The sequence below is a fragment of the Bemisia tabaci genome, chromosome 6 (genome assembly GCF_918797505.1).
Source record: "Bemisia tabaci chromosome 6, PGI_BMITA_v3".
Lineage (NCBI taxonomy): Eukaryota > Metazoa > Arthropoda > Insecta > Hemiptera > Aleyrodidae > Bemisia > Bemisia tabaci.
Genome location: NC_092798.1, coordinates 21,599,642 through 21,622,098, shown reverse-complemented (window position 1 = coordinate 21,622,098; position 22,457 = coordinate 21,599,642). Strand labels below are relative to the sequence as shown.

The 22,457-nt window shown below is 38.8% G+C and overlaps 2 protein-coding genes across 2 annotated transcripts; both read right to left on the bottom strand.

The window, feature by feature from the left end:
- Positions 1-5,314: 5,314 nt before the first annotated feature.
- LOC109041013 (uncharacterized) lies at positions 5,315-9,723 on the bottom strand. Its single transcript, XM_019057174.2, has 3 exons — positions 9,368-9,723; positions 6,554-6,709; positions 5,315-5,855 (listed from the first exon to the last, which is right to left on the bottom strand). The coding sequence occupies exons 1-3, from the start codon at positions 9,611-9,613 to the stop codon at positions 5,541-5,543; spliced, it is 717 nt and encodes a 238-aa protein (XP_018912719.2). The 5' UTR covers positions 9,614-9,723; the 3' UTR covers positions 5,315-5,540.
- A 1,901-nt stretch (positions 9,724-11,624) lies between these two features.
- LOC109040682 (astacin-like metalloprotease toxin 5) lies at positions 11,625-21,277 on the bottom strand. The gene is made up of 4 exons (XM_072301703.1): positions 21,186-21,277; positions 18,448-18,580; positions 14,864-17,291; positions 11,625-11,937 (listed from the first exon to the last, which is right to left on the bottom strand). The coding sequence occupies exons 1-3, from the start codon at positions 21,250-21,252 to the stop codon at positions 17,102-17,104; spliced, it is 390 nt and encodes a 129-aa protein (XP_072157804.1). The 5' UTR covers positions 21,253-21,277; the 3' UTR covers positions 11,625-11,937; positions 14,864-17,101.
- Between the last annotated feature and the right edge of the window lie 1,180 nt (positions 21,278-22,457).

The following is a 22,457-nucleotide window of genomic DNA, read 5'->3' as shown; positions in this document are numbered from 1 at the left end:
GCATACTTTCTAAAGGACTAAAGGACACAATAAAGTATTTTATCAATATATCGGCCAAAATAATGTAAATCTATTTCTAGAAGATTGAAAAATATTTTAAGTATCTCACAAAAGCCAACAATGCTCAGAGATTATAACAATAAAGTATTAGAGATAAAAAATTAAAGATTTTAGTTTATACTTTCTCAATGACAATGCTGCATTTTCACTTATCCTTAATATGTGACATTAATATTTAATGGAAAGGCTGTTTCATCAGGAAAAACAAAAGAAAACCTCGCAACAAATTTCAGCCGATTGTAACTATTGTCGAAAATCATGTCGGTATCTGAAAAGACAATCAAGAATTTATTGGTTAATGCTAAAGGACTAAAAAGTACCTATTGAAGAGAATTCTTCCATAAGATATCTAAGAGAATGTAGAAAAAACAAGCAATAAAAAAATATTTAAGCTTCCAAATTAGGTCGTAGAAGTGTACAGAGTGTCAAATTTTAAAGGAAAAAACTAATGGACTGTGATTGACGGATGAGTAAGAAAATAAAAAATGGTTGTATCTGACATTGCCAGATAAGACAGAGACGTGATTTGCTTTCAGATAATATAGTTTCAAGTGAGAAGATGAAACAAAGAAGATGAGGAGGAAGAAAGGAACAAGATTGTCTCATTAAGAATAAACTAGCCCATTTAGTGGCAATGAGAACCACCATTTTTAAGTAGTATTAACATTCTACTTCCAAGTAAACACATAGCTGACAATCTAGAGAATCTATTTATAAAGGCAGTATCACCGACAATCCATGAATCGGTAGGTCCTTACAAATTGCTGTTACTAACCTCCATTTAAGTAAAATTCTTTTTTGCATTTTCAAATATCTCTTTTATTTTCTGTAAAGAAAAAATAAATTGTCCATAATACATGTAGATATTTTTTGATACTATAGGTACTTAACACTGTAGCAAGAACTGGCTCGAGAAAACATCGTGGTTGAATAAGAGGAAGTTGTTAAGATCAACATTAGAAATTAGAATTCAAATAATGACAGTAAAAATTGATGTTTTTTCCAAAAAATGGAAAAGTTATTGTCTAAAGAAATCTGGAGTCAATATCTGTTTAATGCGACAAAAATTAGAGTACCTAGATTTTTACCAATAGTATGGCTCGAGTCAGAAAATTTGTAACGGCGATTGTAATGTTGCAACTCCTTCGCTCTTGTTTTATGTTTCAATGGAAAAATTAGCATCATTTTTTTTTTTTTTTTCCAAAATTGTTTGCGACCTTTATTTCTCCTCATTAAAGCACAGGATGTCCCATAGTTGTTGGACAAATAGCTCCCGACTCAAGGTGGTTTAGTTTCTTTCTCGGGCCAAAAATGTGGGTTGGGCTCAATTTTCCCATCAACTATTTGGTATGTTGGGCTTGGGACCTGAGAATAATTATGAAATTCGTTGACTCGCCTTAGAATTTCAAGAGTTGTGTCTCCAGCATGTTTACGGTCATAAAAAGACATAACTCCATGATTTTTTTTATTCAACCACCATAAATGGATCCGCATTTTCCAAGGTAATCTATCTATTGGATAGCAGTCACATTTTGTCACAGGCAAAAAACGGTGACTGATTTTGTGGCAAAAGGGTATTAATGAAGGATCTTCCCTCTGGCAGCGGTCGGCACACAATTTGTAACCTTCCCGCCGTATCTCGCGCCGTCTTTTTCCATTGAAAATTTTCCACTTTGTTTTACACACTTCTGCATCCTTTCTTTTACGATGCCACTTTATATGAGGGAGCCCTCTTGGATGTAGTTGTGTTCCTGGAACATAGATGAAAATCAGATATCTTGCTTTCCTACTAGGAAGTACCTTTTAATATATTGATGCATGAAGTTGAAAAAAATTTCCTATGCCTCGCACAGGTCGCAACTTTGTAATACATTGCGACTTCATGGTAAAATGATTGCTGCTCCATCGGAATGTTGTGTATGCTGCCTAGCAGTTAATTGAAGAGGCGCATTCATAGAAATTATTTTTTGCAATAAAATTTAAATAAGTTGCAATTCTTGTTTGCATTGCAAATTGCCTACATTTTGTTTGGTGGTCTGGTTGTTAGGATTCGACATTTATTAACCGAATAATGCAAAAATATCGAAATTTCGTGGGAAAAAAAAAACAAAATAAAAGAACCGAGTTTTATTGCAGCTTTGTTTCACAATTTCCTTGCAAAATGAAATTTGAGTAGGTAGTCAGATACCTATTTCGATTGCAACTTTTTGAAATTCATCATTTTCGAAAAAGAGCAGATGAATGTTCCTCTCGGTTAATTTAAAAAAAAAAAAAAAAAAAAACATTACATTTAGAATGAAAGAAAATACGTAAAAATTCCTGGAAATAATATATCAAGTAGTTTCTCTTCAAAACAATAAAATATCTTTGTAGCACAGGTTGCAAGGTTGAATGATCTCGGAGGCGCCAAAACAGCATTTTAGACCACGTCCGCCATCTTGGATTTTGGAAAGACTAAAATTTCTATTCATCCGTCGAAAAATACCCCCTGGTACCGAGTTTCGAAAAAATCGACGAACAGGAGTCCCATATCGTAGGATCAGTAGGATTCTACTCAATGGTAAACGATACCAATCAATTTACGCACGTTAGTGCGCCTTCATTTTCGTCTGATACTATGCAATACTTCTGTGGCGAAATAGTTGCTCATAGCGCCTTCAACAGTATCACTCCGACTTGTTGGCGAAAGATGACGATTATCGCCGAAATTACGCTCCAGCGCGTGTGCAGTTTCACATCTCCTCATCATTGAGATTATATTCATATCTCAATTTGCGACGTTGCAATTTTTCACTGCCTATTTTACAAGGGTAAACCGATATGAACAGTATAAAATCTGCCGCGATTTTTCCGAGATAAGATGAGAAATATTCTTTTAATGTTTCAGTCAAGTCTAATTGTATGCTTTCGTTGAAAAGGGGAAAAGAAGTATGAGTCAGAGTAGGAACCTTTGAAGGAACAAAAGCAGGCCCAAAATTCAAACGGACCTGTAGAGTCAAAAAAGCGCCGAGGCAAACTGACTGACAGTGTATAACTATCAGTTGATCGCCTTTGCATCCATGATGTAAGTAGGACCACTAGACAAGGTACGAATTTAAGCATTCTGATACATGTTTCCTGATCAGAATTTCATGTAGAAGACGATTCGCGTAACGAAAATTACTGAACACAACTTCTAACGGAGATATTACATTTTTATAATCCATTGGTTACGAGGAATTTGAACTGCTCGCTCACAATGAAACTCAAAGCTCTACGTGAGTCAAATCGCGCACCACCACGGTTTCAGCAAGCTTCTCAATCGAGCAATGTTTATTTTTCACCTTGTGTGTTTCAAGCTATAAGTAATTTGCTATAGCCGAGCCAAAGCGTCAAGATTGAGGTTGCCAGATTTTTTTATCGCAGAGACGTTCATGATAACGTCTAGCGCGCGATGTGAATTACGTAGAGCATTGAGTTTTCATGAGCGGGTGGTCTCAATTTACGCACCAAGAATCATTTAATATCTTCGGAAGGAATTAATTTCGGTAATTTTCGTTGTGCGCATCGTGTTTTACGTGAAATTTTGGTGAAAAAATATGTATCAGAATGCTGAAATTCGTACCTTGTCTAGTGGTCCATTGGACTACGTTAAGCAGAAAGAAACCAAGCCTTCGTCAGCTACATATTGTCTTGGCAATTTAATTGTATACATGTAAACGGTCGTGCGGATTTTTGTGCAAATTTAGTGAATTTTCTACATAATACAAGGCAAATTCCTTAAATTTTTTTTTAAAAAAAGTTCGCACAAATTTTCTCTTGAAAAATTTTTTCTCACTTTTTGGCAGCTGATGTAGCTTGGTTCCTTTCTGTTGAACGCGGTCAATCATGATCCTATGAATGATTACATGGAAAAATAAAAAAGAAAATAATAAAAAAAAAAATCAATAAACAGCGACAATATCTCCGTTAGATCGCCATGAATTCAATGACTAATTAGTGAGCTATGCACTCACCGATTTTGATTGCTTGATATCCTGGATTAAAAACATTGGTTCTTGATCGTTGATCGTCTCTCTGCTGATCGACGTATGTCATTTTCACCTCAACAAGTAGTTGTTGTATCATAATGATGATGGACAGCAAGAAAAAGTGTTCCGTCATTTTCTCTATCCCCGCAGTCTTAACCCTCACTATCACTTGACTTTATAGCAGATATTCCACAAGGAATGGCCTCAGGTACGAACTCGCAAGCGGTTAGTCACTGAGCTAGAGAACCAGAAGGGACGTAGGTACAGAACTAAGTTCGTGACATCAGTGTCACATCAAGTTTCCGTGATTTCCCGTTCGGAACGGTAAGCAGGGACGAGTTTTACGTCAAATCAACAATTGTGGCGCGAATGTGACTCTGATTCATGCATGTTTGTCGGGCAGGAGTGACGGCATAGGAGCGTGTTCTTTGAATTTTTATTTTTTTTCTACCTCGCCGCGCGTGGAATTGGAAGAGGAGCTCCCTTCCCTCCAAAAATGATAAAGGAATCTCTTTTTTTTCCTTCGCAAAAACCGTAACCGACCAACGTAGTAAAATGACTCCTGCTTCATTAAAGTTGTACATACTTTTTTTTCCTTGTTTACTGGGAACGCTCAACACGCAATCATGCGTGCAGAGTGTAGTAGGGGGGCGTTTTCCGTGGAACTTCTCTAGGTGAATTGTTATCAGTGGCTCTCACATTTTATGAAACCCGTCTTTGGAATTGGTTGCTTTTTGGTATTGCGGGCACCATACAACAGATAATCATCACCATCGTTCAAAATTGGGATTTGTATTGAAATACGGTCTCCTTGGTTTGATGAATTTGAAAGCTGGACTTTCGCGTCTTTATTTTTTGTAGTTACTTGATAACAGCTTGCGAGGCTTTCAGAATTTCAAGCATAACGTTCGAAGTGTTGAACCTTTATTGAAATAATTTTGATGTAGGTACTCACTTTCTCTTATACGCGCTTGAATTTTTCGGTGTATCATTAGTGATGTAGATAACGTGACATGAGTGGTTTGGAGTTAATGTATTTTACAATTAAAAACTGTTAAAAATATATATACGGAGCAGAATTTAAGTTTTTTAAAAAGATAATAAATTAATATTTAAAGGGAAAGTGTTTTTACACCACCTCCTCACAAAGGAATGCAGGAAAGAGTCTGCTTGTCGTTAATGCGAACAGCTTACGCGTTAAGCATAACGCGTCACTTTTATAATTTTATATTTTAGAGTATGATATGTTATTATTTATCATCTACTCGCACGCGGTTATACCATTGAAATAGTTAAAACAATCGTTGAACAGTTGCCGTACAGTTCTGGCATTATAATTTATACATCCAAAAGAAATAAAAAGCGTGTCTACCTGGGGGAAAATTTAATGTTATACACTCTTAAATAAATGACATGCTATACATTGTGAGACATTGCGCGCCGGAAATCGACCTTTGAAAATGTTTTCGGTCACGCCTTGTTTGAGCCAAGCGAATGATTTGATGCTGATCCTGACGACGATTTCGAAGACGAACTAGCAAACGATCTAGAATTGGACCGGGTGGACGATTTTGATTTAGAAGATCTGAAAAGAGATTTTGGGCACCATCCCGATGAGGTGGAAAGACTCCTCTTGACCCAACCGAACGGGCTTGTATTCCCTCCACTGTCAACTTTCGGGTCTTGCTTGCTCAGGTTCTTGCAGGGTGTGTACTGAAGTTCGAAGTCGTCGATTTTCACTGAATACTCGCCAACTCCGTTCTCTACAGATGAAACAAATTCAAGCTGAAAATTTTGAAACAATATTGAATTATGACGTTGCGATTTGGCAACTTTGATTTTCACCAAAACGTACTTATTAATATACTTGCCGTACGGAAGTTACGGGGTTATGAAAAAAAAAAAAAAAAAATCTGCAGGCACATATTTTTAGCCGCATTCTCCTCCAATATTCTGAGTCGCATGTAAGTACCCAACCCACCCACACGCATTTTCGTCAGCTACGACAACTGTAGGTACGGGAAACAACAGCCGTCCGCCTTCAGATTTTTGTATAGGCCATGTGGACATCCCTGGAGCAGGTTTAGTTGTATCAACGCAAGGCGTTGACTTCAACTTTACATGTTCAGTTTTCTGCCTTCACATAGTCACATTCACATCGCATCGTCTCATCAACGTTTTTCCGGCATAGTTCGTATTTCTATGTGCATGCATGTAAGAAATAATTATGGCCCAGTTTGCACATGTTAAAATGAAGTAAAAACAGTGTTGCCAAATTTCAAGGATCGCCACAGCTCATTGTTCGTAGAACTCTCCTCTTTTCTTCGATATCACTACTTGAATCATCGTGGGTTTTTTTATTGATTATAAGGTCCCTTTCCCAATGGACAATCACACTCAGAGAGAAAAGCAAAAGCAAATATTTTAAAAATAAAAAAAATTGAAATCACATCAGAGGAGGATTAATGACGGCCAAAACTCACCAAGAATGGACTCGAAACATCCAAAAGAACTGAGACTTGCTCCCACACCCGCTGATTTCTCCGACCAATACGCCGATATCTCGCGACTTCAGACCAAATTTCAGACGATGATATGGCATCCAGTCTTACAGGTGAATGCAGCTTCACTTGCATCAGCTGACGCGACAAAACACATAGATTAGTTTGAGGGGAGGTTCGCTTGCAGGGATATATAGAGGCAAGGGCCCCCACTCATTTTTTCGGCCCTATCTCTGAGCCTAGAGCTTCCTGGAGAAAATAGTAGGCTCTAGGCTGCCGGGCTCGGGCGAGTGGAAGGGCGTTCGAATCGACGCGTTGCATCGTCACGGGCTCGAACAGGAAAAGAAAGAAAGAAACCGCCATCACAATAAAATGTAAAAATAATTCCACAAAAAAACAGCGAAAAAATTATTTGAATAAATTGTTTTGATAGTTTTTACTGAAAAAAAAATTCTCAGCGTTTTTACCAAGATCCGTTGGTGCCTTTACCATCTCACTTTTTTTACCAATTATTGGTAATTTTACCAAGGCAGACTGGTAAGCTTACCTAAAAACCGGTATTTTTACAGTTTTTCTTTCAGGTAAGAATACCACTTTTATTGGTAATCATTTCCCGGTAACTTTGCCATTTTATCTCGGTAATTCTACCTGGCGTTTTTACCGGGGTCCAGTAAAATTACCGAGAAAGTCAATAATTTTAACGAGATTTCTCGGTAAAATTACTAATTTCATAAATGGTAATTTTACCAAGAAAAAACTGGGATCAAATAGAACCCTGAATTCTTGGTAATTTTACCCTTTTCTTAGAAAATACACCGAGATTTTTTTTTCAGTGTAAAGTATTATCAATGTTATCTCTACTGTGTTTTTGAAGTTAAGAAATTGAAGTGAATCTCTCTTTTTTAAATTTTCACCTCGTCCGTAACATACTGGCGCTTCCTTACTCCCCCTCCCTCATCTGCCGTATGCAACTCTCCCAGAAGAGATCATCCGGTCTAATTGACCCGGATTGGAATTTCTGGGTGTAGTCGATAGAAAAAAAAAAGAATCTCTACAATGACACAACTCTCGCCAAAATACCGATTTTTAGACGTGCCTCCTCAAGGGCGACCGGGAGACCTCTTAACATGTTATTACTTTTTTCTCCAAATAAGTGTTGATTTGGACACATCACATCATATTTCGAGCTAACTCTCTTAAAATTCCAAAAATAAGAGACAAGCCATCGCGCGTAGATGACGGCGGTGCAGAGATACAACTATTCGTGCTTGATGGATGCCTGTGTTGCATCCACAAAATTGAAGGCGCCATGGGGAGAGGCGTGAACTTCCAATGTTCCGCTGTATGCTGATGCCTATTAGGTTTCGCTCAGATTCTGGAGAAAAGTTGAAACACGAGGCCCGAATGCGTCTCTCCTATCTTCGGTAGTGTTGACCCTCGACTTTTCCCTCTTTTTTTCAATTTGACGCCTGATTCTTTTTTTCGTGCACATGAATTTGTAACAGAGCACATAGAGTCGTGATGTAAATGGGAGCAGTGCTGGCGACGTGTTCTGGTTGACGAGATCCGAGCCCGGTGTGCGCCGAGCTTCGATCACTTTTTCGATTCATGCTCGATCCAAAATGGCGGTGTGAAATACGCGGTAATTCCTATCCCCTTTGTTTACATCGGATGACCGGGTTCCCGTGTATCGAAAGCAATTGATTGTGTATCGAAAAAGCGACGCGGCGTCGCACATGGAGTCTCGGAATTCGGGACCTGGGAAATGCTTAAAAGTGCGGCGCCAGCTCTCCCACTTACATTACGATTCTTTGTACTCTATGGTTGTAAATACTGGTATTGTGCTGGAACCCGGTCGAGTTTAAAAGTTTTTATTCCAATTGAAATTGTTGAACTTTTTGGCCTTGTTTTTTCCGCAAAATAGTGTGGACCCAGCCCTATTTTACCACCCGCTCACACACAGTTCGGGCCGCGTTTCTTAGCGTTTTTTTCTTGTTTATATTTGGACTGCATTTTGCAATTTGGAACTATAAATTCTTGATCATCTTAAAAAACACTTATGTGCATAAGGAAACTAATGGCACATGCGTTGTTTTTAAACCTGGCCAGAATTTATAGTTCCAAATTGCAAAATGCAGTCCATTTATGAGCCTACATCTAAAGATTTTATGTACCGGTCCAATACAACCAGCAACGTATGTGTTATAGCAAGCCTCGGATCGATTCAGTGGCGTGGCGTGAATTGCGATGCATCGATTGTTATGCCATTTAAACCTATGGTAAAGAATCGATTATTAAAGCGTTCGCTGCGAACACCCTGTTTATCGACCCTATTCCATAGGTTTAAATGGCATAAAAATCGATTTATCGCAAAGCACGCCACTGGATCGATTTGACCTGACTTTAAGTCACTACTTAAAGACTGATCCGCTTATCCACCAACAGTAGATTTCACTCAATTTTTTGGACAAGAATCCTTCCCAGCGGGCCGATTATTGAAACTTATAGACAAAGCTATAGACAAAGACGACAAAAAGGATTTGGAGGGATCCTATTGGGAAGCAGGTGTGGCAATGGACATAGGGGGTAGGTAATAGACGAACTAACGGCAACCCACTGAAGACCCGACAGTTAGTCCATCATTTTCTTCCTTAGTCCATAAGAACCAACCATGTCAACCAATAGGATCGCTCCATACTTCCTATGTCTTCTTTGTCTATCGCTTTGTCTATCAGTTTCAATAATCGGCCCGCAGAACTGAAATTCACTCCGTGGCAAGATAATTTGGTTACCTACTTTGAAAGTGAGGAATCCTCTCCTTTGAGTCTTGAACGAATACTTGAAAGTGACACATCCTTTGCCATTCGGACCACGCACCTCGTCAAGAGGGCTTAACCCGTAGAAACCAACGCTCCAGACATAGTCCTCAACGCTAGTCTTAGTACCAGTTTTCCAAGACCAAGCGAGGTACCCTCCTTCCGTCTCATAATCTGAAAGACACGACGCAATTCCAGATTTATAAAAACAGAGGCAAGAAGTCATTTTTTGGGATTGAACTGAACATTAGGTACTTCCTACTGCATTGCGTAGTGTATAGCCAGCGCAATGCTGTGTGCTGCCGTGCTAAGGAAGAACGCCTTATGAGCCCTCAGGCGTTGCCAAATCTCCTTCGACAAATCACAGATTCTCAGGGAAATGTGTGAATATTTCTCTTCCGATTTTACAGAAGATTTGGCAACGCCTTATGAGCCTCCAGGCGTTGCAAAATCTCCTTCGACAAATCACAGATTTTCAGGGAAATGTGTGAATATTTATCTTCCGATTTTACAGAAGATTTGGTTCGTAATTTGATCCAAAAATCCTGAAAATGTCAAGGTAAAATATTCATAACTCCTTCAAAAGTGAATATTTTCTGAGAGGAAATTAGGCAACATTCGAATACGGCGAATTCGAATTCATCATACTGCGATTTTACTTATAGCACGGCAGTGTTGTATGGAATAGATATAGCTAAGTGAATAGATCGATTTTATACGAGTAAAAGCGCACACGAAAATCACGGTGAGCTCACAAAAACAGTGGCGTGCTTTGCGATGTATCGATTGTTCTACCATTTAAACCTATCGTAAATAATCGATTATAAAGGTGTTCGCTGCGAACTTCCTGACTATCGATCCTTTTCCGTAGATGTAAATGGCATAACAATCGATATATCGCAAAGCACGCCACGCCACTGAAACAGTCTAAAATCCACTCCTCAGCGCGCAATCTTGTCCCAAAAGTACTGACCCTTTTTTCCACAAGGCGAGAGACAGCAGATATCAAAGTGCAGTTTGTGTGGGGATAAAGTCTTAGTGAAAACCAAGACCAATAAAACAAGACCAAAGTAAGCTCTGTAACTTTTTGACTGAGACACATTTTGAAAATGACGACACATTTTAAATTACGTGTCCGGTAGACCCTTCTAGGATTTCTATGACTTTTTACAAGAGAAAAACAAGTTTTAAAATTAAACGGTTTCATTGAAAAATAAGTTTAAACAGATTCATGCCAAAGTTGACTCAGTCTTGCAAAAATTGCGAAAGCATTTTTCCAAAAAGCGGTCCGATATGAAGGAGACTTTGTTTTTCACCGCGACAACGCCTGCTTCAACGCACGGCCCCTTTACTGTTAAGGTGATTTGATGGACGCCATATTTTGTGTCAGAACAGCATGCTATAAACCGCATCAATTGGTTCCATTTTTTCAGCTACTCGTCATTTTTCTCCAATTTTGAGATCGCAATTCTGTTGTCAGGAGACTTAAGCACTCACTTACCAATTTTAATAAAGAAATTCAACGTAATAAAGGCGTGTTTTTTTTTAGAAAGAAAATATCATATTCGAGTGCAGTTTCGATATCAGTATCGAATGCAATGTTTTCTCTCTAAAAAAACCACGCCTTTATTACGTTGAATTTCTTTATTAAAATTGGTAAGTGAGTGCTTAAGTCTCTCTGACAACAGAATTGCGATCTCAAAATTGGAGAAAAATGACGGGTAGCTGAAAAAATTGAACCAATTGATGCGATATATCGCATGCCGTTCTGACACAAAATATGGCGTCCATCGAATCGCCTCAAGAATTCATGGATGAACATCAGTGCCGAAGCGTGAATGATCGATTATCGATATTTCCCTATTTGAAGGTACGGTGAAGAACTGATCGTTAAGGTATTCGCTGCAAACACCCTGTTTATCGATCATTTTCCATAGGTTTACATGGCAGATCTATCGATATATAGCAAAGGACGCCACGCCACTGATAAACATGGGTATGGGATTGCCTTCCGCACCCTCCCTTCCCTTCAGTCCAGAAATCGCACCCTGTGTCTTTTGGTTGTTTCCCGAATTGGGAAAGAGCGCCAGAGCTAAGCGTTTCAATACGATTGACGAAATTAAAATAGCCCTTGAAATTTTCTGCAATATTTTTTGTGAAAGAAGATTTTGGAGAGGAAAAAAAAAATTTTTTTTTCACTCTTCATTGCCATTTTGCACTCAGAAGTATAGAAAATCACAAAAACCCGCTCCCTCAGATTACTCAATTGACTTTTGAGGCTACGTTCACACGTTGAGCAAATTGATATCGATACAATCTCACCTGTTTGATGTATCGAATACGATCCAAGCTGTGCGTAAATCTATATAAAAAAAGTGGAATTTAGTCACTGTGTCATAAAATATTATAACCCACCGCGCTTAGAACGAGACCATGTAGTAGATTTTTCTTCAATCCAAGACCAAGCGCTGCGGAGCCCTTTGAAGTTGCAATCATGATCGGTAAATGAACAAACAATATCGAACGGAAATCTTGGCTTTTGTGTTTTTCCTGAAAAGAGCAAGGGAGAGAGAAAGATAAGCGGATGCTTATTCCTAAAGGAAAATATGGCCATCCACGGGAAAACAAGCCACTGTGACGAATATCGAGGTACAGATTTTATGGATCGTATTCCATAGTGGTTCGATGTATCATTTGGTTCAAAACAGTAGAACATAACCTCAAACAAAATTTTAGGACTTAAGCTAGAAAAGCTGAAAATGAGCAAATTTCTAACAATTCCACTTTCAATTGCCATTTGGTACTCAAAAGACTAAACATCTATCACGAAAGACGCGTTCCATCGGATTTCTAAAGTGACTTTTGAGGGTATGTTTACATGTTGAAGATTGAACCAATCGATGTCAATACAATCTCACCTGTCCGATGTATCGAATACGAGAAGTGTTTCGCGAACATCTTGACATGAAAAATATACTGAAATTTCAGCCAAACCGGCATTGCGACAGTTGGAACCTCGTAGCTCAAATAACCTAGGTTAAAGAAAGCTATTCCGTCTCTATTAATTTTTTTCGGAAATCGGGGCTTATAATTGAAAGGAAAATGACTATAAAATATAGAAGGTTAGTGCCTTTTATTGCCACAAAAATGAACTAAACCCCTTGCTTTTTATTCCGCTTGCTTTTGTTCCTGACTACCTGACTTAAACCCCTTGCTTTTTATTCCGCCTTGATTTTGTTCCTGAAGTCGTGCTGGCGAATAGCCAGCCTTCAATATAAACTCGAGGCAAATAGCCTTCAAATGCGGCGTGATACCTCACGCATTCCGGAGAGTTCAAATAGTTGTATCATTGCGCCTTAGAAATGCGACGGAAGATTACAATTGAAATATCCTTCATACACGCTGGGCTTGTCGATTTCCTTTGACATTTTTGCAGTCATGAATGCATAGCTTCAGTGCGCTCCAGCTACAATTGTATATAGGAAATGGGTGGTTTTTATACGAGGATTAAAAAGAAACAAGTGTTAATCATGCGTGATTAAAATGATTTATACTATACCATACTATACTATACTCATATTGCCACCAAAATGACTGTTGAGCGTAATAATGGCCTATAAATCGCTTTTTCAAATTAAATACAATAGAGTGTAAACCCAAAATTTATCGCAAAATCTACCGGCATCCTTCAATTGAAGGGTTAGGTCACCCAAAAACACAAAAACAGGGTACCTGCATAGAAAAGTCTGCGCAATACATCAAAAACAAAACTTTAAATACGTTTTTCTCAAAACGCGGTTTCCAGTTATAGGCTGTTCTTGGTGCAGTGGCCTCAACTGAAATAGCCTTCATACACGCTGGCCTTGTCGATTTCCTTTGACAATTTTGCAGTCGTGAATGCATAGCTGAAGTGCGCTCCAGGTAGAATTGTATTTAGCAAATGGGTGGTTTTTATACGAGGATTAAAAATAAACAATTGGTACGGAATATAACGCAAAAGAATATAAAGTATGCAAAACGATTATCCGGGTATCGGAACTTGGCTGTTTTGAAAACGCCATCAAACGCGGCGTGATACCTCACGCATTCCGGAGAGTTCAAATAGTTGTATCATTGCGCCTTAGAAATGCGACGGAAGATCACAATTGAAATATCTTTCATACACGCTGGGCTTGTCGATTTCCTTTGAAATTTTTGCAGTCATGAATGCATAGCTTCAGTGCGCTCCAGCTACAATTGTATATAGGAAATGGGTGGTTTTTATACGAGGATTAAAAAGAAACAAGTGGTAAAGAATATGAATTATGCAAAACGATAATCCGGGTATCGGATCTTGGCTGTTTTGAAAACGCCTTCAAACGCGGCGTGATACCGCATACCGGAGAGTTCAAATAGTTGTATCATTGCGCCTTAGAAATGCGACGGAAGATTACAATTGAAATTGCCTTCATGCACGCTGGCCTTTTCGATTTCTATTAACATTTTTGCAGTCGTGAATGCATAGCTTAAGTGCGCTCTAGCCAGATGTGTATTCAGCAAATGAGTAGTTTTTATAGGAGAATTGAAAACGAACAAATGGTAGGAAATAAAACATAATAATAGGAACTTTGCAAAACGATAATCCGGGTATCGGAACGTGGCTGTTTTGAAAACGCCCTCAAATGCAGCTGCGCTTATACGGACCCCCCCTATCCACTGCCGTTCTTGAAAGTCAAGAACTCAAAATTACACTCCTTTTATCATTCATATTTACACTTACTACGTTTTAATGATTAATTGCCTTGAAAACTCTCTATTTGCAGGGAGAGTTACGAAAATTGCCTAACTTCAATAATTGCCTGAAACTTTGCAACGCTGTAACGGCATTTGTTATCCTCCGATCTTAACCATCTTGGACTCGTTTTAATGAAAATTATATGTACTTTAATTTAGATTTACGAGTTATTTCGGTTTTTTGGCCGAAAGACGCAAATTTCGGCCATTTTTTCAAGATGGCGGCTTTGGCTCGCCTCAAATCTGTTCGCAAATTTATATGAAATCTAGATTCAGCGATGAAAAATACATAGGAATAGTATATCAGAACGTTTCCTCAGAAATTGTCTCTACTTAGCCCCTGTATGTGCTCTATTGACTGGACTACTATTCACGGCAATTCCTGGATCATGCAATACCTCAATTGAGTTCTTCATTTCAAAGTATAGAAGAGTGTTAAATGAAAATTTGGTGTGAAGGCACCCGCAAATGTCAAACTAAGGCCGGAGTTAGGGCGGATAAAGTTTGTAGTTCAATGAAAGTTGTTACAATTTTTTTCTGAAATCCGTCGCTCCGTTACTTTTAAAAGCTTTTGAAACCGCAACTGAAAACTCAAATAAGCAAGGTACGTGTAGTTATGGTGTCGGTGCCAGTGCCACGACTGGGCTGTGCTGTGTTGCCATTGTTGGAGGAAACAACTCATGTTGAGTATCCGGTGACTCACCGTCTCCTGCACACCGGTAGAGTTCTCGGACTCGTTTCACATCACCAGCGCTGAATTTTGAGTTTAATTGTCCTTTTGTTGTTCTTGATAGGCTACGTCCCCATTTTGACTTTATCGTTTTTAACTCCTTGGGATTCTAAACAGGAAAAAACCACCGATATGTTTTACAAAAATGTTTGCGGGGAAAAAAGTAACCAATGGAAAAAAAATAGTTAACCCTAGCTCTACATGTTGACAAGAAGCGTCCTTGATTCTTGTATAAAGCTCATCAGTTTGAATTCAGTGAATGAAGGGGGGAGGTTGCACACAAGAGATACATTTGGAACCCGGATCATTTGAAAGTCGCAATTTTCCGTATGAAAGGCAAATTGCGTATTCTCCCATTGGAAGGCGCGAAAATTATTGCGATATGTTCCAATAAAGTACGTATTCATTCTGTAGTACAGCTTGCCTATATTCCTATTCAAAGGAGCATTCTAAGGTTAGTAGAAGGTGTTACCTGGGTTGTGGATTTTCAGGATACGCGATTCAAACTTGAAAAGTCTCGAATAGCGCAAATCTATGAAATTGTATCCCAGACTTTTGATGTATAAATTTTTCTTTATTTTTCTTTTTTTTTTAATTTATACGCAACGTCAATGATTTCAGAGAGTCCAATCCAATCCTTTTCATTCGATCAGTCTTTAAATTGAATTTACATCTTATTATTATTTTAATATAATATAATAATGTAACAGTTTTAAGATAAAAGCATATGGATATTTACCCGTGAGCACATTGTGTCATGATACATCATTATGGAGTCAACATCGAATGGCTCTCCAAATAAATTTATTTTATTTATGTCAAATTTTTCAAAGTCCTTATAAACGCCCGGTCCCTGCAACAGAAGTGATCAAATAAGTTAGTAAACTACAATTTGCGATTTCATCAACTCTTGAATGAGTTAAAAGAAAAGGGACTCAAGGTAAGCATTTAAAAAAGATGGAAGTAATATTTGGGCCCCGTAAGACAGAGACGAAACAAGCCACGCCACATCAAATTGAAACGATGGAGAAGGGGCCTTTAAATTTGTTCCTTTACCCAAGATGTAATGCCAAAGATAAAGTTGAAACTCTGCGCTCTCACATTCAAAATATTTTGCTTTGGCTTTGAATCTTCCGTAGAAGAATTTGCAGTGCATGGATTCTCGCAAGTCGACAGCTTCCTTTCTTCTCTATCTAAGTCCATAATAAATGTCGATTCTAGGCCTGACAGCCTGCTTATTTGAAGAGGGGCGTAATCGCCAAAAGCCAAGTTTCAAGAAAAAATCAAGCAACTTGACTTCTTCGACCGATCTTATTATTTCTTCGTTAAAAAATCAAGCAAGACCAATCTACACTGCGGCCAGTCATTGCCGAAGACGAGTTTTGGAACTCTACTGCGCAGTGACGTAGAATGGGCCAGTTGCGCTGGTAATAGAATCATATGTTGATACTTGATTCTTGTATGGATTAGCTAAAAATAAGAAAATCTGTCCAAACAGCAACTTCCTACGTTGAATATTGGCCAAGATATTGCGCCTTGAAAAATTCGATTTATGACATCATCCACGTAACATGGTGCGTGCTACCGCGGAGGGACTGGGGTTTGGTTTCATTGGGCCAACTTTGTTGCTTCATGATAGCCAACCAATCAGAGAGCGGCACACTTTTTCTGTTGCTTCAATTACACGCTGAATGTGGGAGCTGAATGTGGCTTGAATGTGAAAGTCATCGGCCCGATGCCTGAATTTTGCGCGTGACGCGCAAAATTGGACGTATTTCTATCAAATGGACCTAAGCGCCATAGGGTGAGGAAGGTAAAGGGGGGCTTGGATTGGCGCGGCGGCGGAATCGGGCGTCCGGCTTATTCCGTCCTATACTCGTAATGCTTTTCCATGGCGCTTAGGTCCGTTTGACGGAACGCGCTATCCGGTATTTTAAATTCCTCAAAAGGGACTCAAATTGGCGCTTAGTTCCGTTTGATAGAAATGTGTCCAATTCAGCAACGATTTTCAGCGACCATCGGACTAATGTTGGATTCGTCTGAACTATTCGAGTACCTAGATTTGATACACATCTGGATGAAAATAACTCGAATTTGCTAAATTTCAGCCGTTGGGCGATGATTGTTGACTTCCACATTCAGCTGCTAAATTCAGCGTCTGATTGCGTAAAAGGATTGAGATGACAATAGTCGCCCGTATACAGGTATACTCTAGGCACTACTACTTACCAGGTTCTCGTGTATAATCTCGATGTAGTGGTCTCTGTCCGGGCGCTGGTGCTCATGTTTCAGACCTATAGTGTGCCCCATTTCGTGCAAAAACGCCGGTTTCTCATACTCCTGATGGAATAAACTTATCGGTTGCTCGCCGCCGCATCTACCGTCATATGACATGTGATAGCTAAACGGGAATAATTTTGCATTAATTCGAGGCGTGAGGATGCTTTTAAATATCGACGGTGAAACTACCAAACCACGTATCTCGTTTGCGGTGTTTAAAAATCTCCGCTCACATTTCATTTTTTTTTGAAGTAGACCAAATCAATATCATTCCTTGAAATTTTCACAGAATTTTCTCCGCACGAAGAGGAAAAATCACGGAAATTTTCAAGACTGGACGTTAAGTAGCTTTTCATTTAAATAATAAAGTATGACAGGAAGTCTGCGACGTCGCAAACCGAGGTACGTGGTTTGGTAGTTTCACCGTCGATATGTATATATGTCGAGGGCAAATAGTCAAATCAGGCATTTAGTGAAATGCCTAGGCAAATAGTCACATACTCTTACTTCGACTGAAATTCTGATTATTTTATTGACTAGCTGTAGACAAAATAATACTCTGATCATGTGGGAAGGAATTCTCTGCAGAAATGTGCTTCATACAATGATAAATAAGTTGTCTCTAGTCCTGCATTACACATTCATCTCAAAATACACAGCATTTAATAAAATAGACATATTTCACAATTTGGACATTTAGAGAAATGTGAGGAGCAATTTTGAACGGGAAATGCAATTACAGTCTGTACTTTTACGGATTTTCTCTCTTAAAATATTGAAAATTCGAGAAGTCTCCATGAAAACATAAGAAACCTCGTAACCTCTGTGAATTCGACTGTCTGCCTAGACATTTGATAAAATGCCTGATTCAACTTTTTGCCTTCGACATATATGTGCATATCATCGATTATTCTCAGCAACTTCCAAGCTGTTCAAGACGTGATCAAATCAGAGGCAAAAACATCATGCTTTTTTATAGTTCTGACAGCTTTGGTTTAAATTCGTTCACAATAAACCTCAATCTGAAATCCTCCAGTGGCGTGACGTGTTTTGCGATGCATAGATTGATCTACCCTCTAAACCTATGGTAAAGGATTGATAACAGGGTGTTCGCAACGAGCACCTTAATAATCAATTCATTATACCACAGCTTTAAATGGGAAAATATCGATAATCGATCATTCCCGTCTCGCCACTGAAATCCTCTCGAGGAGCGAATATGAAAATGACTCTTGCGCTGAAAAAATTAAGTCTGAATGTTAAGTGACAGAACTTACTCTTTTGCTCCTTGGAAATCAATGCGCACAAAATCCTCCTCTCCGCTCCTTTCCTTAAATCGAAGGCAGGTTTCCTGCATAATCTCCTCCATGGCCTCTATCATTGTCTCATATTCGCGGGCAGGGGAACTCCCTGAATGTATAAACAAAAATAGAAAGAAGCTCGCATCATCTCGTTAGCATATTTTATGAGTATCTTTGAAATATTTGAACAGAAGCGGATCTAGCAATTTGGCAACATCCGGTTTTCTCCATTTAAACCTATGTTAAGTATTCGATTGTTGTTGGAGCACCTGGCCCCTCCAAGAATCAATAAATTTAAATAGGTTTAATGGAGAAAACTCGGTGTTGTCAAAATGCTGAATCCGCCAATGTATACGAAAACAAATGTTCAGGTTGAACATGCAACATGAACCCGCCTTATCGCGATTTTGAAAAATCTAAAGACTGAAAGCCTAAACTGTCGTTCGTTTTAACCATGCGTTCTCTTGGACCAATGTAAGTACCAAGTGTATGCCAATCAGACACTGTGGTACTCGAAAAATTATAAACCAAAACAATCAATTACATGTTTCTTCATCAACACTTCATGTGCGTGTACAGGGTGATCTGATGCGTTAGTCTGAACCGCTCCCCCTTTTTAAAGTGCACTAGGTTTAAAATCGTGGGTATATTTCCTTCAATTCATGAGAAATACTTTTTACTGTATTCAGATGTTGGGGGTCTTTAAAGGAGGGAGTCTCCCAATATTTATTTAAATGGCAGCCCCCTTTTTGTGATAAATCGTTCGAAAGTCATGAGAATTCCCTGGTAAAAATTGGCAATAAGAGCTGCGTTTCAAAATACCATAGGAATTCTTATAGCCGGCTAAAGAAGGCTACAGAAAATCATATAGCTGGCTGTAGAATGCGGAGAAAATCATACGGCCGGGCTATACGAAGCGATAAAAAATTTTGCAGCCGGGCTATAGTTCCAATAGCCGGGCTTTACACTTTATCGCCTGGATGTTACTTTTTCGCCATCGATTATAAAAGGCTATAAGAAATTGTGTAGCAATTCGTGTGCTTTGGAAATCATTAAGTTTGATACGGAACCACCTTAATATCTGTAAAACACACGTTACATTTTCCTTTAAAACATATTTTTTTTCATCAATTAAAACGAGAATAATCCATACAGGATGTGCAAACATTTCAAAATCAGGAGTTGAATAACGCTGACTCCGCCAGATTAAATGTTAGAGCCTAACACAAGGCGGAGTGGCGACGCACTGGCGCCTACAAACCTAACAGGGATACTTCACGCATTGCGCAACGCGTGAAGTATCCCTGTTAGGTTTGTAGGCGCCAATGCGCGTTTCGCGCTGGCTGCCCGCCTGCCGCACCTCAGCGTGCGACGGCGCGGCGGCGCTTGAAGCAACTATTTCACACCAGAGGTATTGCACAGTATCATACGAAACTGAAGGCGCTCTAATATATTAGGAATGGCAGGCATCCATCAAAAGTACGGAGCTTTCCTCGCAAAATAAATCAAGATACTAGGGCCCAAAAAGAGAGCAGTGGTCCAAAAACTCACTAAGTCCTAGCACCCGTAATTAATGACGTTTAGCATACACTTTATCGCCTGGCTGTGAGTTGCTTAATCGCCATCGGCTATAAAAGGCTTTAAGAAATTGTGTAGCCGGGTATAGAAGCTATTGGAAATCTTACAGCCGGCCGTAGGTCTATGGTATTTTGGAACACAGATTTTTACTACCAATTTTTACCAGGGAAAATCGTCATTTTTTATTTCGAATTAATAGCTCTCTTTCTGAGCGAGTTAAAATCGTTCAAAGTTCTAAACGTGAAATTCTCTGTTATTTTAAATAAATAAAAAGCCCGAGACTGAAATCACGCCTCCAGATGCTTTATAATTTTAACACTTGCCCATTTTATCAATACAACTTTTCTGGAATTTACCGCGGCAACAGAATGGGATTGTTTTAATCTATATAATTGGATCAAAAAATATAAAGGAAACGGTTTACTATTATTTCTCGATCAAATCGATATCAATCGGTTAATACGTTAATCTGTTTCCATCGATTATTGTCATATCCATTCACCCGTTTGACAATAAGCTCTTATTTTTGCGTGTACCAAGTAGGCGTACCATTTCACGACGATTCCACTATTCGACGTGTTGTCCATACTGAAATCGAAGACTATGACCTTAATGTAATTGTTCCCTTTCGAAAAAAACTATTTCCTTTATATTTTCATTTCCTCTCTCTCTTATCTTCCTCGTTTTCCTCGTTAATTGCTTTATTGTTTTTTCTTCTTTTTCTTTATCTCATTCCCCTTCACTCTCTCCCCTTCTTCTTTCTCCTTTCCTTCAGCCTCTCTCTCTTTTCTCTTTCTTCTTTCTCTTATCTTCCTCTCAGGTTGACTTACGAATTTCCCTTCGCGGAAATTGCTTTCTTTATGTAAAATTTTGAGGCAGAATCCTGTTATTTGATGCCTTAATTGGACTAAAGTTTGCTATGAGAATAAACTAACATTTCTGGCTCATTAAGGAATAAAATACATGCCATTAATTTTCCTACGCAAATATGGGCTTTTATGGATGAGCCAGGAATCGTAATTCCTAATCGTAAAATTTATCCTCGTTCCATGTCTCCTTTTTATACTATGTCTGCAAAATCTCTCTTACCTTAAGTTAATTTCAACCTAAAAAAAAGTTCTTTATCGCACACTTACACACAGACTTTGCAAATTCGTAGGGGACAGCAGCTCCCGTCCAAAGTTTTGATTTATCCTTCAGCATTCTCTTTTTTCGACGCACCTATGGAAACGAGAAGGAAATATATTTCACATGTTTACGGAGTCAGGCAAAAGAGCATTTGAGTTGGGGATATAATGGAGAATTTGCACGCAATTTTTTTATTGCTTCATCTGAAAGTGCCTAATGAGCTGAGTTCGCAATATTTTTCATAATTTTTTTCTGACATGGGAAATTGGAGAAAAATTGATCTAAAAGTGAGAAAATGCGCCGCCTTGTGACGTCATCTGGCGGCATTTCCCATCTAAACACATGTATTTTAGCAAATCGGTTATTTTGTCATATCTCCTCTAATAATCGCTCAATTTATGAATCAAGGTATCTTCGTGTTCAGTTCACTCAGAGGATTCCACTTAAACAGGAAATTCATCAAATTTCAGACCCTTGCAAATTCTCCATTATGAAGTGCAGAAAAAGAAAACGTTCAGGGGTTAAAAAATATTACTTCTCAGTTTTCGATGTTCAGCTCTTTCCAATTCTCTTCAAAACAGTGGGTCAAAGTTTCGAGCCATCATTTGAAATATCAATAAAAAGCGTTTAAAAGTATTCGTTTCTATATCTGGCAACACTGTCGACCCACTCGGTCTGTGTTTTTTTTTTTTTTTTTTTTTTTTTAAATTCGAGATTTATTGTTTTCTATCTTGGAATCGCTCTCAAAAGGGTACATTTTTAAAATTATCAGGTACCCTCTTCCCCACATGATGTAAAACTAACCTCTTTATGCTGAAATATATTATCTTATTTTATTTTTCCCCCGCCTCCCTGGTAAAAATTCGCAGTAGAATCTGTGTTCCAAAATAGCATTCATAGACCTACAGCCGACTGTAAGATTTTCAATAGCTTCTACAGCCGGCAACACAATTTCTTATAGCCTTTTATAGCCGATGGCGATTAAGCAACAGTCTGACGATGAAGTGTATGTTATCCGTTACTAATTACGGATGCTAGTGCTTGGTGAGTTTTTGGACTACCGCTCTCTTTTTGGGCCGTAGTATCTTGATTTATTCTGCGAGGGAAGCTCCATACTTATGAAGGATGCCTGCCATTCCTTATATGTTGGAGCGCCTTCAATTTCGTACGATACTGTGCAATACCTCTGGTGTCAAATAGTTGCTTCAAGCGCCGTGGTACGCTGCGGCGCAGCGCGGCGGGCGGGCAGCCAACGCGAAACACGCATTTGCGCCTACAAA